The 15,900-nt window shown below is 36.2% G+C and overlaps 2 protein-coding genes across 8 annotated transcripts in view; one reads left to right on the top strand and one right to left on the bottom strand.

The window, feature by feature from the left end:
* LOC120067208 (metal ion-binding protein) overlaps nucleotides 1-10,982 on the top strand; it is a 36,775-nt gene extending 25,793 nt beyond the window's left edge. For 5 of the 7 annotated variants that reach the window (XM_039018711.2, XM_090308171.1, XM_090308170.1 and 2 more), the window contains 15 exons: nucleotides 132-230; nucleotides 2,685-2,811; nucleotides 3,631-3,764; nucleotides 3,850-3,909; nucleotides 4,094-4,329; nucleotides 5,094-5,523; nucleotides 5,889-6,212; nucleotides 6,332-6,931; nucleotides 7,064-7,237; nucleotides 7,690-7,920; nucleotides 8,005-8,288; nucleotides 9,201-9,488; nucleotides 9,646-9,768; nucleotides 10,148-10,644; nucleotides 10,736-10,982. In XM_039018711.2, coding sequence (XP_038874639.1) covers nucleotides 132-230; nucleotides 2,685-2,811; nucleotides 3,631-3,764; nucleotides 3,850-3,909; nucleotides 4,094-4,329; nucleotides 5,094-5,523; nucleotides 5,889-6,212; nucleotides 6,332-6,931; nucleotides 7,064-7,237; nucleotides 7,690-7,920; nucleotides 8,005-8,288; nucleotides 9,201-9,488; nucleotides 9,646-9,768; nucleotides 10,148-10,280 — 3,243 coding nt within the window. In that variant the 3' untranslated portion in view covers nucleotides 10,281-10,644; nucleotides 10,736-10,982. The remainder of the gene's footprint in view (nucleotides 1-131; nucleotides 231-2,684; nucleotides 2,812-3,630; nucleotides 3,765-3,849; nucleotides 3,910-4,093; nucleotides 4,330-5,093; nucleotides 5,524-5,888; nucleotides 6,213-6,331; nucleotides 6,932-7,063; nucleotides 7,238-7,689; nucleotides 7,921-8,004; nucleotides 8,289-9,200; nucleotides 9,489-9,645; nucleotides 9,769-10,147; nucleotides 10,645-10,735) is intronic. The other 2 variants (XM_039018712.2, XM_090308173.1) reach the window with 1 other exon arrangement.
* LOC120067209 (Polyketide cyclase / dehydrase and lipid transport protein) lies at nucleotides 10,911-15,498 on the bottom strand. Its single transcript, XM_039018714.2, has 3 exons — nucleotides 14,887-15,498; nucleotides 11,452-11,619; nucleotides 10,911-11,276 (listed from the first exon to the last, which is right to left on the bottom strand). Exons 1-3 carry the CDS (start codon nucleotides 15,418-15,420, stop codon nucleotides 11,094-11,096), a joined length of 885 nt encoding a protein of 294 aa, XP_038874642.1. The 5' UTR covers nucleotides 15,421-15,498; the 3' UTR covers nucleotides 10,911-11,093.
* Between the last annotated feature and the right edge of the window lie 402 nt (nucleotides 15,499-15,900).

Here is a 15,900-nt window from a genome sequence, read left to right as displayed (position 1 = left end):
ATTATATCCCTGCTAATACTCTTACTATTTCTAATGTTCTACCACTTTAAAATTCGCTTTAAATTTAGTTTTAGTGTTTTCTTTATTAAATATCTACGTTCAGACTAGCCAAATGTTACTTTTTGATGCAGGTATATGAAGAATTACAAGTGGATGGAGTCCATGTAGACTATGAACGTGTTCCTGTAACTGATGAAAAGTCTCCCAAAGAGTCAGATTTCGATATTTTGGTGAGTTTTTAGTGTTTTGAACTCTTAATATATACCAATTTTGTTTCGTCCTACTTACAGTATTTAATTATGCATTACATAAGATAGCTTTGTTGAGACTCTTATGCATAATGAGAAGGAACTTTTTTTCTTTAAGAGAAAGAAGTGGGGTATCTCCATGATTCATTGAGTGTTTTCTTTTAACTGGAAAGTCAGAGTTTTTAGTTATAGGAGGAGAACAGAAAAAACTCTCTTCTCTCTATATTTTTTTCTTTTTTATTTTTTTGTTAGGTCTCGAAGATTCAAAGATTATTTCAAGTCAAGTAAGTGCTCAAGTTCTTCTCTGTAATTTATCTTTTCAGCAGCTAAAATTTACGGATTTAAGCCACTGTTGCTTGAAAAAACTCATTTTTTTTCCATTCAAATTGTCTAATGGTGGATTAACGTTGGAAGAAAAAAAGGAAGAACAACTTCTTAAGGATGGTGTCTACATGTAGTGAAGTTAATGCTGGTGTTATTGTCAATATCGAGAGTGAGATGAAAGGTTCGACTATTACTGGCCCTATCAAGAAGGAATGCGCTGCACATGCTAAGTATTGCAAGTGCTGCTAATACCATAGTGTGAGAGTCAGATATCCTAAACAATTAGGGAATGCCATATTTTTGGAGTCTTTTTTTTCGTTTGGTTTGCCTTTGTTTTGTTTAAGACAGAGATGCAGACTAATCTTTTAGGTTTCTTAATCTGACAGGATCTCTTGAGTTTGTTTTACTCGTTTTGTTTTTGAAACTTTTGCAGTTTTGCTATAGATATTAAGCACCCATGTTTTATAACTTTAATATTTGGAGAAATATTAAAAAGTTTGATGCTCTTAAAATATATATACATACCCCTTGGACATTTCTTATTAGAAAACAAAAGATAGAAATAGAAAGTAAAATAATTTGGTCAGCAAAGGTCAGAAGCATTCAGACTTGGTCAATTTTCATTCTCAGAGGGTTTTTCCAAAGAAGAGTAAAAAAAAAAAATTGTTAAAGCCAAGTTTTGCTCAAGAATCAGAGGTCCTATGCAGATTTGGTCTTGAAGTAACTGATTTGGATTGGGAAAATTTGATGGTCATATTAAAGATTAAATTCCCAAGATGATTGGAAAGACCTCACAAGAAATAAGACTTGAGATGATTTGCTTAGATTTGAAAATTGAAGGATTTAATGTGGCCTCGGAGAACGTGATCGTTTGCTTCTTTCTGCAACTCTTCACAATCTGCTTGAAACCTAGGATTTCGGAGGAACCTTAACAAAGCTGAAGTTTTGGAATGGGCTCGTCTTTTAATCTTTTATCTTCGTTTGATGACATGTGGGTTTGGCCAAAAGATCCTTCCCATTGTTTTACCATCAACTCTTGAATGGCAGATTTAATTCATTCAAAGGGCCAACATAACCTTTATTTGGTTCTTTTGAAAGATCTTTATCCTAAGAAAATAAAAACATTGTTGTTGGAGCCTAGTCATGGGGGCATTGATACAGCTGATCGTTTACAATGCAGAGTGCCTAGTATCTCTTATCTCCTTTGTGCTGCGTCATGTACTTTTTGGTGGATGAGGATTTGACTCATCCTTTTGGTGGTTCTTTGCCTCTTTCTACTGGTCACATATGTTAGGTGCTTTTGGTTAGGGTTTGGCTTTACCATATATTGGGTGGATCTCCTTGCTTCGATTTTTGTGGGCCATCTTTTCATGGACCAAAGAAGTCTTTATGGCTTGCTTTCAACCATGTCTTTTTCTTGTATCTTTGGTGTGAAAGGAACGGTGGAATCCTCGGAGATAGTTCCTCCAGTTTTTATAGCTTTTTGAATATGGTATCTTTTATTCTCTCTATTGGTGTAAATATAAACACCTTTTTTTTTTTATTGTCTTTCTTCTTTAATTTAGTTGGTGGTCTTTTTATGTAATTGATTTTTCTTTTATATAGAAAAGTCAATTACGAATGGGCCTACCTACCCATTATTTTGTACTTTCTCTGTCTTCTCACGGAAAGGTTCTTGCGGATTTTGTTTTGCAATATTCTAGTAATTAGAATGAATATTAAATAAGGAATGATTCCGTATATAGTTCTTTCTTTCTTTAATGATGGAAGATGTCTAAGCTAGCTGTGCCTTCGACCGATCTCATTAGACATTTTTTTGCTGTATCATTTATTGTTAAATATTTAATATGTAGTATTCTATGTAACTGACTAGAGCTTGAATCCACAATTTTAGGGGCTCTACGTTTAGTTCAATTGAAGTAGAAGCACCCACAAGGGCATAGTTACAACTTGCCCAAACTCATGGTGTTGTATAGTTGTCCCATTCATTTATCTTTCATGGATGTTGTTTATGCTTCCTGGACCAATTTTTTTTCAATCTTATTGTTTTATTTGTAGCTTGGTTGGAATGTCTTGTTAGGTATGTTATCTAGTCTTCATTCCTGTATACAGGTTCGCAAAATTTCCCAAGTTGATGTAAATACAGAGATAATTTTCAATTGTCAAATGGGCCGTGGGAGAACTACAACTGGAATGGTGATTGCAACTTTGGTCTACTTGAATCGAGTTGGAGCTTCTGGTATTATTGTTACCTTTTGTGTTCAAATTAATGTTAAGTGTCTATAACTTGTAGATATAATTGTTAATTTTTTTAACATTATTCCTTAGATAATGTTGCTATTGTGGTGTGATGAAAAGTTAGGTTTTTTTGGGAAGTGTTAAATCACCCATGAATGGCCTGCAAGCTATATTTTAGTTTTATTAGTGTGTGGTCTCGTCATGGTGTAGTGCTCTCTATCCAAAAGTTTCAAGTGTTTTTCCATCCAAGACTTCAGATAGGGAGAGCTTTACTGTTCCTTTTTAGTTACTCTTGTTGAAATTGTTATGTTTCTTTTTGTACTTTTTGTAAGTTTTGTTTTTGTGGTTTCTTTTGGTTTTTGTATTTTAGAGCAATAGTCCCTTTTCATTTTCTTAATTGAAAGTATGTATCTTTTTAAAAAGAAAAGTAGTGGTCCCAGAGACCCTGTAAAATCCTGGTTTAAATGAGAGAATCTTTCTTGTTGGAGAGTTAGGTTCCTTATTTGAAATAACTTATATAGCCAAAATTTTATCTTGCAGGGACATCGAAAATATGCTTTTTAGGTCTTATTTTGTTAGATTAGAGCGCCTTTTGTTTTAGTTCTGCTCCCTTTGCTCAGTCATTTTTTTTTTGTTGGCCTTTTGTGTTCTTCCACTTCTTCCTAATGAAAACGTGATTTTTTATAACCAAAAAAAGGAGGAAACGAACAGTTCGTGCAGGCACATTAAATTTATATACATAATCCCCTAGATTACTTGGATTTTTGAATGAATTAGATAAGCATGATGTTAATGTTAATCTTCTTACCAAATCAACTAGGTATCACAAGGACAAATTCAATTGGAAAAGTTTCTGACTGCAGTGCCAATGTCGATGACAATTTGCCGAACTCAGACGAAGCAATTCGTAGAGGAGAGTATGCAGTTATAAGAAGCTTGACTCGGGTACTGGAGGTACTTGCTGCTGTCTCTTACCACTTTTTGCAAAAATTTTTAGCTAGTATTTTTTGCCTATTATAGCAAGGATAATTCCCCTTAGGGTGGTGCTGAAGGCAAACGACAAGTGGATGAAGTCATAGATAAATGTTCCTCCATGCAGGTAATCTTCGAACTTAATGGATTCAGCTATACCTTCTTGCTCATTGAAGTTAAATTTAGGTTTTTTTTTTTTACCTGTTATTCTACTTTCTGAGAATCCTATTTTCTTGTTGCTTTATGGTTTATTTTTCAATTTTTATGGTGAAGTTCACAACAATAGGATGTGTCATTAAATTGAACTACAGAATTTGCGAGAAGCAATTGCCACATACCGCAACAGTATTTTGCGGCAAGCTGATGAGATGAAGAGAGAAGCAGCATTGTCATTTTTTGTGGAGTACTTGGAAAGATACTACTTTCTCATATGCTTTGCTGTTTATATCCATTCAGAGAGATCAGCGTTACGTTCTACATCATCTGGTCATTGCAGTTTTGCTGAATGGATGAAAGAAAGGCCTGAATTGTATAGCATCATACGCAGGTATAACAATTTGCATTGTGTAAATCTTTCAGTTCTGTCTTCATCTTCTTTTTTATTCATGGGGGTTGGATACCAATTTCAACTTGAATGCAATATTTGTTTTGGATAACACAAGAGGCTAAAGAAACAATTGATCAAAAACCTTGGCATTGCCTTGGAGAAGCTGTGGTAAAAGTTGTTGGGGAACTTTTTCTGTTTAATTAATGGGGTTGGCCGTTGGTTTGTGTCCTACATTTGTAATTTTTTCTGATACAAATTTTAATTTAAATGGTATATTTGATTTGGATAACAAAGACGCTAAAACAATGATTGGCATGAATACTGGCATTGCCTTGGAGAGGCTGTAAACATTGTTGGGGAACATTTTTTCCGGTGGCCAGTTTGAGAGAGATACAATACAATCGCTGCTATGGTCCAACCACTTATTGTATTATATCATACCAATCCACATTGACTTGGTTTTTCTTGATTATGCTAAGTTAGGTGTTAGATGTTAAGTTGGCTTTCAGGAATCTATGTTCACATGATTGTCATCCAAATATACAATACGTAAGTTCTGAATGCATCAATTGTAGTTTGGCGTGAAATGTAATTGAGATACTTCTGCGATATTTATATATGCATTGACAAGTACTATCTCAGATTGTTTACGCCATTAATTTTGTAACTGAATTCACATAAAATTTCATCACTCCTTGGGAATTTTAGATTTTTGGAATATACTTTAGCTAACTTTCTTTCCACGCTGTGTTGTGTGTTTGAAGGTTGCTGAGAAGAGATCCTATGGGTGCACTTGGATATGCAAGTTTGAAGCCTGCCCTCATGAAGATTGCTGAATCTGCTGATGGTCGTCCTTCTGAGATGGGTGTAGTCGCGGCCTTGAGAAATGGGGAGGTTCTTGGAAGTCTAACTGTGTTAAAAAGCGACCATTGTCCCGGTTGTCAAAACCAAAGTCTACCCGAGAGGGTGGAAGGTGCACCCAATTTTAGAGAAGTCCCTGGATTTCCAGTCTATGGAGTGGCAAATCCCACCATTGATGGTATTCGATCTGTCATTAGAAGAATTGGAAGTTCAGAAGGTGGTCGTCCAATTTTTTGGCACAATATGAGGGAAGAACCTGTTATCTATATCAATGGAAAACCATTTGTGCTCCGTGAAGTGGAAAGACCGTACAAGAACATGTTGGAGTACACGGTACCTTACATTCAACATTTTCATGTAAATAGGAGCACAACATTAAAACGTGGTTGATGTGACTTTGGGACAATATCCATGCACAAGAGAATCCACACTTCACTATGGCAAAATTTATATGAATTGACTGTCACAACAGGAAACCTCTGACTAAACCAACAATCATAGCAAACAAACAACATATGTATGGGTTAGATTAGCCAGCAGCTATACCTTGGACAGAAAATTACCTCCCCAACATAACTCTCCCTGCATTTGGTCTTGACAATTCATATGATGCAATAACCGCACCTATTCCTTTTAAGCTATTGTTTACACCATTTCACCATGCTTTGGGAAGTCACGATCATACAAATTCTTTTCAGGGAATTGATCGGGAGCGAGTGGAGAGAATGGAGGCACGACTAAAAGAAGATATTCTGAGGGAAGCTGAACGCTATAGAGGTGCAATAATGGTCATTCACGAAACAGACAATGGGCAAATTTATGACACTTGGGAACACGTGAGCTCTGAGTCTGTTCAGACTCCATTTGAAGTTTTCAAAAGACTAGAGTGTGATGGCTTTCCTATTAAGTATGCACGTGTACCAATTACTGATGGTAAAGCTCCTAAAAGTTCTGACTTTGACGCATTGGCATTGAATATAGTTTCTGCTTCAAAGGATACTGCTTTTGTGTTCAATTGCCAGGTTGAAGTTTCCACTCTACCCACTTTGCCTGAATGTCAACTTGTGGATCAGAGAATCATGATCATCATTTCTTTCTAATTTGTTTTACTACTTTTTAATCTTTTGTTTTATATTGTTAGATGGGTATAGGAAGAACAACCACTGGAACTGTAATTGCCTGCCTATTAAAACTTCGGATGGATTATGGAAGGCCTATTAAAATTCTGCTCAATAAGAAAACTCGTGAAGAAGTGGATGGCAGTTCGTCGAGTGATGAAGATAATGAAACTAACGCTGTAGTATCACCCTCCACATATAAAGAAGTTAAACAGAAGAACCAGAGCCGTGTGTTTGGTATAAATGACATCTTATTGTTGTGGAAGATTACGAGACTATTTGATAATGGCATGGAATGCAGAGAAGCCTTAGATGCTATTATTGATCGATGTTCTGCACTGCAGAATATTCGCCAAGCTGTTCTGCAGTACAGAAAGGTATTTAATCAACATGTGGAGCCAAGGGTGAGGAGGGTAGCCTTGAACCGTGGAGCTGAGTATTTGGAGCGTTATTTCCGTTTGATTGCTTTTGCTGCATATCTTGGTAGTGAAGCATTTGATGGTATCTGTGGTCAAGGAGAAGGTAGGGGAATGACATTCAAGAATTGGTTGCATCAGAGTCCAGAAGTCCAAGCAATGAAATGGAGCATAAGATTAAGGCCTGGGAGATTTTTTACTGTGCCTGTGTGTCCTATCTTTCCCTCTCTCTCTCTCTCTCTCTCTCTCTCTCTCTCAGTCTCTGTCTATATATACTTAAGTTACCCAATGTCAGAAATGAAGGGCATATACTGAGTAATATTGAATTTGGAAATTCAGGAGGCGTTGAGAGCCCAGCACGAGTCTCAACATGGAGATGCTGTTATGGAGGCTGTTGTTAAGGCTCGTTGTGGTTCTGTTTTGGGCAAAGGATCCATTCTTAAAATGTACTTCTTTCCTGGGCAGAGAACTTCCAGCTATATACAAATTCATGGTGCACCTCATGTGTTCAAGGTATATGTGTACTTTTTCTAGTTTCTTTTCTATAATGATATCTTGACCTATTTAAAGTGGTTCTAAATGGTTTTTTTTTTTCCTTTTTTTTTTTGATACCTGTGAGTGTCCGTGACCAACTAACTTACTAAAGAGATTCTAAATGGTAATCCTAGCATGCGAAGAATTATTAGTTATTATATCATACAGATATTTTTCCTTTATGTGGGATTAAGGCATTAGTTTTCCATATTGCACTATGTTTCTTTTTAGTCTACCTTTTACTGACCTTGTTCTTTTTGTCTTGTTTTTAATCTTTCATTCCTTCCACCGGCAACTCCATGAAATTCCTTTGTTCTTTAACCCTTTCCCCCTTGTTGGACTTGGTCTTTTATGCCCTTTATATTATTTCATTTATCTTAATATACAAAATAAATAATGTTCTTATATAAAAATTCTCTATTGGACCCAAGGTTGATGGATACCCGGTTTATAGCATGGGAACTCCAACAATTACTGGAGCACGAGAGATGCTAGTATATTTACGTACTAAGCTCGAAGTCGATGCATCTTCTTCTCCAAATGTGACAATAATTGATCTCAGGGAGGAAGCGGTTGTTTACATCAATGATACCCCATTTGTCCTCAGGGAGCTGAATAAACCCTTTGATACTCTCAAGCATGCTGGAATCACCGGTCCAGTGGTTTGTAACTGCATACATGCTTATTGTCTATGAATAAATAATCAAGCCAAATATCCCAACTTCGTTGAATGTGATCAAATGTAGGTAGAACACATGGAAGCACGACTAAAAGAAGACATAGTGTCAGAAATCAAACAGTCTGGTGGTCGTATGCTTTTACATCGTGAGGAATATAATCCCTCATTGAATCAATCCAATGTTATAGGATATTGGGAAAATATCTTTGCCGATGATGTGAAGACTCCTGCTGAAGTTTATGCACATCTGAAGGATGAGGGACATGATGTTACTTATAAGAGGGTACCGTTGACCAGAGAAAGGGAAGCATTAGCTTCTGACGTTGATGCAATCCAGTTCTGTAAAGATAAGTAAGTACCTTCCCCCAAAAATTCCCATGCATCTCCATGTTGATATATTTGTATGGTTAATAAACACTTCTGATCTCTAAAAGTTCATAGAGCAACAATTTAGCCCAAATGTAGTTTATAACGATTTAGTCTTTATAATTTAGATTTTGTTACAATTTAGTTTCTAAGCCTTAATATGTAACATTTTAGTTTATGTACTTTAAAATTTATAACGACTTCATTCTTATTGTAAAATGAATCATTAAGATATAGATTATTTTTTAATACCGATAAGCTAATAAAGACAATATGGTTTTAACTACAATACCAAGTGTTACATGGTAAAAATTGACACTTCATTTCGATGGAATTTGTTTGTGGTCAAGATTGAAGTGTTAAATTTTTTAAATTGTATGTTGAAGTCAACAACTAGATTATTACAAATTTGAAGTTGAAGGACTTTATTGTTTCAAACTTCCAAATATCAAATTGTTACTTTTATAAAAAACTGAGGGACCAAAGTATTTTAAAGCCTATTTTTATAGTGATGTGAAAAATATGGTCAAACAAAAGTATTTTCCAGGTTTTAAGGATGCCCACCTAGACCTAATCTCGAGTCCATGTTCTTAAAGGAGCTTGTTTGTGGAATGGCTTTACAACAGTGACACTACTGCTTCAAGAATTAAAATGCAATAAATAACAAAATTTCCTTTGATTTGCCGTTATAGTTTATAAGCTTTTGTTCATTATTTACGAGGTGGTTCAGATACACGAGTTCTATAATTGGTTAATGTCATGTGGTGTCGGACTATTTTGATTCTCAAGCCTCCATGTGTTATGGTTTCAGAAACTAGCTTTCATGTTTCTCAGTTTTGTAAAATTTTCAATTCTTTGTACAAAATTCAAATTCTTGAAATAATTTTTTTTCTCTAGCTCTGCAGGATGCTACCTCTTTGTATCACACACAGGTTTTGGAGGAGCAGCATATGCAATGGCGATTTTATGTATAAGGCTTGGGGGCGAGGCAGATCATTTTGCAACAAATATTCCACAATCCATGACTAATTCAGATTTATCTTATGCATGTGGAGACAGTTTGCATGCTCAAGCATCTGAAGAAGCAGCATTCAGAATCGGGGATTATCGTGACATCCTAAGCCTTACACGAGTTCTCATGTATGGTCCTAAGAGTAAAGCAGATGTTGACATTGTCATTGACAGGTATTCCAAAGATTATTTATGGCTCTTGCTTTATTGTATATGGCCTGTACACCGAAGAGAACATCAACTCCTACTATGTATACGTGCTTGTAACCTGCTGTTGAACGACTCCTTTCTTTTTAACGGTAAGGCTGAATTTGTCATTTGCTTTTCAAAGGTGTGCAGGAGCAGGGCATCTACGAGATGACATTCTCTACTACTGCAAGGAACTTAAAAAATTTCCTGGCTATGATGATGAACATCGAGCTTACCTAATGGACATGGGTATCAAGGCTCTAAGGTCAGTGTTAAATTATTGATTTAATTAAATTCAACGTAACCCATTAGATTATACTTTTGAGTTTAGTGGTAATTTAATAAAGTATCAAAGCATTGAGGTTCTATTTTCAAACGCCTATATTGTCATTTCCTCTCCAAGACTTTCCACCAAAATTTCAAGCCACAATTGGGGATATTGATCCATCACCTTCAACTTTTGCGTTCAGTGTGTCATTAAATTGCCTTGCGTTTAGTGTGTTGCTTGTGCTAGATTTTCTTGCATTTGCTATGATTTTTTCATACTCACCTTTTTCCTTCCACTTGTTTCGCCGATACATTGGGATTTTTTTTTTTTTGGCTCAAATAAGTTGTGTAATTTTAATTCAACTTCGCATCTGCAGGCGGTATTTTTTTCTCATCACTTTCAGATCCTACCTCTACTGTACTAAGGCAGAGGAGATGAAATTCACATCATGGATGAAGGATCGACCTGAATTGGGTCATTTATGTAATAACCTCAGAATCGACAAGTAGTTAGAAGAAGAACAAGCTTGTAACATATATATTCTTGATTGATATCCCTTATCCTAAACTGTCGTCTGCCTGTATGCAATAGGCCAATATACTGCAATAGCAAGATTTCTTGTAAAAGTGTGAATAGGTTTGCCATATGTAGATGGTGGTACGTCAAGATGAAGTCAAACTTAACACCTACTATATTTCACAGATTTATGATTTACATGTTCAGCCAAGTAGACAATAATAGTTACCAAGGAGACCAATGGTCTGGTCTTTGATTGGGACATCCTAATACTCAAAATAATTGCTGTATTTACTGCAATGATAAATGATAATGTCGCCCAAGAACATCTAGAAGCTGCATAGTTGTCTCCATGAAGTAAGCTTATTTTTCTTTACCCCATAATCTCTCTCTTCTCTCTCGTTTATTTATTACAAGGCATCTTTACTGACATGGTATTGACTTAAAGGTTCTGGCAGTCAACTGGCGGATTTGGAAGAATGTTTGTGCAGCATTGAGAGATCATCTACTAGAGAAACTCCAAGCTCGTTGTTTGTAATGATCTAAACGTGTATGTGCCTCATCTTTTGTGTAATATGCACTCTAGCTACAGTCAATCAAGATATATGAAGTAAAAATAAAAATGAATGATGAAGAATACACTATACCCATTTGTTTGTGTTGGAAAATGACAAATCCAATGTAGTTTTTGGCAAGAATTTGTGATGAAACTAATTTGATCAAAGGAATTTATACCATTGCAGTCGGTATAAATGTGATTCTAGGGTAGTTACATTATAAATGTGGGAAGAATCGAATCCAATCCATTAAGAGGTGGTTGAACTGGTTTTATGTACTTCTTCTCGAATACATATTAGGTTAGCCTTTATCTCACCACAAAGCCGGCCCTCAAGAAGTCGAACGGGCAACAGAAGCTTTGGCTTTACATCAACCCTATACGATAGAATTGAATGTATTTCTTGATCTTGCAAGTTATCATCTTCATCAAGCTGCATTAACATAACCTTTCAATGAGTTAGTGCTGGTTTATAAGATACGAGGCCTTTAAAAAGGAATTTATAAAATTCATGGTTTGTGGTATTAATGATAAATAAAAGGACTAAGAGAACTGTAGAGAACCTACTGATATAATTTCTTATGAATGTTACATGTAAGTATAATTACCTGCTCAATTGACCATTCTCCCTCAAAGAGTTCAAAGTCACCTTCAATCATCTTGAATTTGATAACTCGTCTTTTACCCAATGGAAGTCTTTCAAGATCATTCTCATAACAATCTATGATGCCTTTAGCATTAAATTTCAAACCAAAGGCCAAGTTTTGCTCTCCAACCTATCAAAGGAATGTCAAAGCATGTTTAATACACGAAGAAAAGCAGAAGTGCATGTGAAGAGAAACAGCTTCAAATTCAGGAAAACAATATTTTGGTACATAAAAAAATGCATCGCAACAATGGGTAACAAAAGAAGACTAAGTCACAACTCATTGGGCAGCACCAGCTTCAATTGAAATTACAAGTATGGGAAAGTATACTAATTCATTAAAAGACTGACCATTGCTTTTTTCCCACTAACTTCCATCAACCAAATAAATTACTTCTACCTTTTGAACGGATGGAGCGTAAGAACATATGTGAGGAGACAGTGTGCTTCATTTGGGAGGGCTGTGCTCCAACCATATGATGAGAGGATGAACATCCCAAAAATATGCTACATGTTCTTTCCAAATCGGGCCATCAAAGGTTGGCAGTAGACACTGGAACGTTGTATGATTAGTTGACCAATAGAGCTGGTGGAAAGTATGTCCTTACCACTTACCAGCTTCCAAAGAATTCTGTCTAGGAAGGTACTAAACCAAAAGGAGGAGATATGGGGTCAAAAGGCAAACCATTCCTCAATTTCCTTTTCTTTGGATGAACCCCTCCCTCAATTTCAACATCCTTGAGGTTCCTTCTCAAAAAAGATTCCGAGTTTTTGCATCTTCATTCCATATTTCCTCAATAGAGAGGTAAGATGTGCGCCAAGGGATCATTTAGAAGCCAAAAATCATTCCAACGAGTGTTGGCCATGTCCCCAACTTTGCAGGCAATTCAATCGAGAACAAGTTCCTGATATTTCATAATAGATTTCCAGGGACTCTTGGAAGTGGTATATGGGGATCATCCCAGATTTTGGGGCTTCTGGCTACCAGATTATGGGGCAGTGGCATACAGAGATCTGTTCAGATTTTGGGGCTTCCGCATATTTTTCTGACGTCAGTTTCCATGCCTTGCCAATACAATTTGCTAGTGATCCACTTGTAAGTACGTCAGTACTCTCTGTAACGGTGTCATGATGAGAGTACTATCTGCCCCCTGGACAGTTGCTTATCTTGTTGCAAGTTGCAGCACGAAAGTAGGATAATAACAACCTTACTTGAACAGGATCTGCTCTAAAGGTTGTACAACTATGTCCTGAAGTTCTAAGCATGTGGGATAATATCAGTGTCTTGAAGTAGCTCAACCTTGATTTCAACGAATGGGGGTCTTAACTCTTTCTTGACCTTTTCAACATCAATTATGCTCAATGTAGCAAGGGAAGAAAGTCGAACTGTGGGTTGTTGACAAGAGTGCATCCACTGCTCTGTTTTCCAACCACCGGTGACATTGAATTTCAAAGAGCCTCCAGGGCTGAGCTCACGTGAAACCTCTTACCTATTGAATTACCACAAAATTGTCTTTGGATGGCTTGAAGTGCATGAATTCTTAAAGTCTTATGGAGACTTTTCCATTCTTTTAATTTCCAATCAAACAAATTTCTAACTTCTGTTTGATAGAATTTGCTATAGCTTTAACACCACCAAGAAGCAATTTGAAAAATAAGATTCTAGAAAACATAAGAAATAGGATGCAATAACTAGTTACAATGTCTGTTCGCTTAGTATTCTGGAAAAAAGAAATCTTTGAAAATCTAAGGAAATTGTGGGGATTTATCCGGTGCACTTCAAAAATCATCAATTTAGCTTTATCGTTTTGAAACTTGCATTCAAGCTTAAGAAATTCTGCAGTTTCATCCCAGCAAACATTGAAACCGAACTCTTCTGGCAGAGGAAAGATAATTCGTTCGAGTAGTGGTAAATCACTGCCCTTTGGTCTTGTTTCAAAATGCAGAACTTCTCAAAAGGAAATGTGCTCTAACTAACTACTTTTGGTTTTTTAATGAGAAATTGAGGGCATCATTGGGAGAAAAATGAAAGAATACCAAAAAAATAGCATATAAAGACGGTCCAACAAGGGAAGACTACCCAAAAAAAGAAAGAAGAAAAAAGAAAAACAATGAAAAAGCCAGCTTGCCACAAAATCCACCACTTGTCATGAAAAGGCGAATTTTGTTGAGCCTGAAAAGGTTAGAGATCCCACTTAACTTCCTACTTCGACTAAAGGGTCTTCAACCATTTGTCTTCACCGTAAATATCCGAGATGACTCTTCACCACAAAGCATCCTTTTATTGCGTAAATCTCCACAACCACCACTTGAGTAAAAGAGCACTATTCCCCCTACTGGAAAGCTCCAAAACCAAGACGTCCATGACACTGGAGGGAGGTTTTTCCCCAATTCACCAACAAATGAACACAAGGCCGAAAGCTTCCTCCTTTCCAAAAGAAACTCATAACCAGCCTATCCATCTAATTAGTAACTCCCATGGGAGCTTTGGGAATGCAGACATAATAAAGGGGAAGGCTACAAATGACAGACGATAGGGGAGAATAGAGAAATAATAAAGAGAGCTTTGAGAATGGAGAAATAAATAGAGATGCAATGGTTGTTATATTACATAGCAATCATGATAGGAGAGCATTTCATCCATACAAAACAACAAATGAAACCGAGCCGCAGCTCGGCATTCTTGTAAGTGTCATAGAGGAGATTATACCTTAAAAAAATGGAGCTTCCCTAATGGCTAATTCATTCAAGAAGAAGAGATCTGATATGTCAGTTCCTGTCCTCCCACGAGTACAGTCTCAGTCTAAAGAGATTGGGAAGGATCTTCTAAAGATCAAGAAAGTTTACCTTTTAGCTCTGGTGAAAGGGAAAGGCAAATAAAGAAAATGAAGCTTCCCTAATGGCTAATTCATTCAAGAAGAAGGGCCAAACTACACATTCAAGGCTTCATAACATTTGGTGAGAAAGGAAATTAAATCTTCGAAGGGAAGGGATAGGATTTAGTTTTGTGTTCTCATATAGTTCTTATGGACGCCTAGGCGTTAGAAGTGAGGTCTAGAGGCACTCCTCACACATGGAATATTTATTTAAATTCTTACCACTCCCTTCACAATATGGATAACTATATAAATTTAATTGATGACCTTTTGCACAAAATCATTAATATCAGTTGGAAATAACCTGATTCTGTTGGAATTTTCATCCCTCATCTATTGTTATAGTAGCAAGTTAAAGTATATCAGAATCAAACTCTTAAGCTGGGCTATGGTATATTTAACCTTGATCATAACCAATCTTAAAAGACAATGCTCCAGAAATCATGAAATATGTTCAAATTCCTGCATAATTAAGAACATAAAGAGGAAAAAGGCAATAAAGAAGAAGAATAAAAGACTACCTGAAACAGTCGGACATGGTTGCCAATCTTAAAAAGTATTTGGCTGAGAGCAAGCCCAGGTATGAAATCTGCCAATCTCTCATAATCAGTCAAGATATTCCACACGGCCTGGAGTGGGGCATCAATACCAATCCTCGAGTAAATTCTGCGAGAGTTGCTACCCAACTTCTCGATTTGGATACTTAAGCCACCACCGTCGTCAAAACTCGTTTCAGATTCTGAGGCGTCAGAGTAATCGCCATTGTCGTCACTATCTGAGAATGTGGAATCGGAATTGGAATAATAATTTCTGAACGCGGACCGAAAATGTTTGGGAGGATAAGTAATAGTATCTGAGGAAGAGATGGTTGATTTGGTGGTGGGGATGACGAGACGTGAAAGAGAAGGATCGACTCTGAAAGTAACTACGACGGCAAGGGCGGCGGGGGCGGTGGCCGGAAAAGTTGAAGCTAAACGGGAAAGGGAGGAGGAAGTTAGTGAAGAAGAATACGTTGGTTCGGAGGAATGGAGAAAGGAGAGCATCGTCGTAAACATTAATGTGCGGTGGAGATTTGCACTCCTCAAATCCTATAGTCTCGCCCACGGAACCGCCCTCATATCTTTTTTTTTTTTTTTTTTTTTTCAAAAATAGAAAGATAAAGAGAATTTATTTATATAAAATAATAAAATTTAATTATTTTAGACTTCTATCATTTTCTATACTTCTGTCAATTTTTATTAATTATAGACTTTTATCAATTTCTATTATTTGATAGACGCAGTATCTATCAGTATTTTTTTTGCTATTTTTGTAAATAATTTAATATTTTTTTCATTTTTCTATTTTGTTTTTAATTTTGCGACTGTGGAGTAAAGGATCGAATATCTAACCTTGTTCGTGATGTTTGTACACACTTGATGTCATACTTTTTTTAATGCAAGTTTTCTAACACGTGCATTGATTGTGATATTTTCGATTATATTATCATTTTGATATAATTCTCGTTTCATTTTATTATATATTAAGAATAAATT

The sequence above is a fragment of the Benincasa hispida genome, chromosome 12 (genome assembly GCF_027475165.1).
Source record: "Benincasa hispida cultivar pf3 chromosome 12, pf3_genome.v1.1, whole genome shotgun sequence".
NCBI classification, from domain to species: Eukaryota; Viridiplantae; Streptophyta; class Magnoliopsida; order Cucurbitales; family Cucurbitaceae; genus Benincasa; species Benincasa hispida.
Note: the sequence above shows the minus strand (reverse complement) of the source record. Positions and strands in the feature narration are given on the sequence as shown.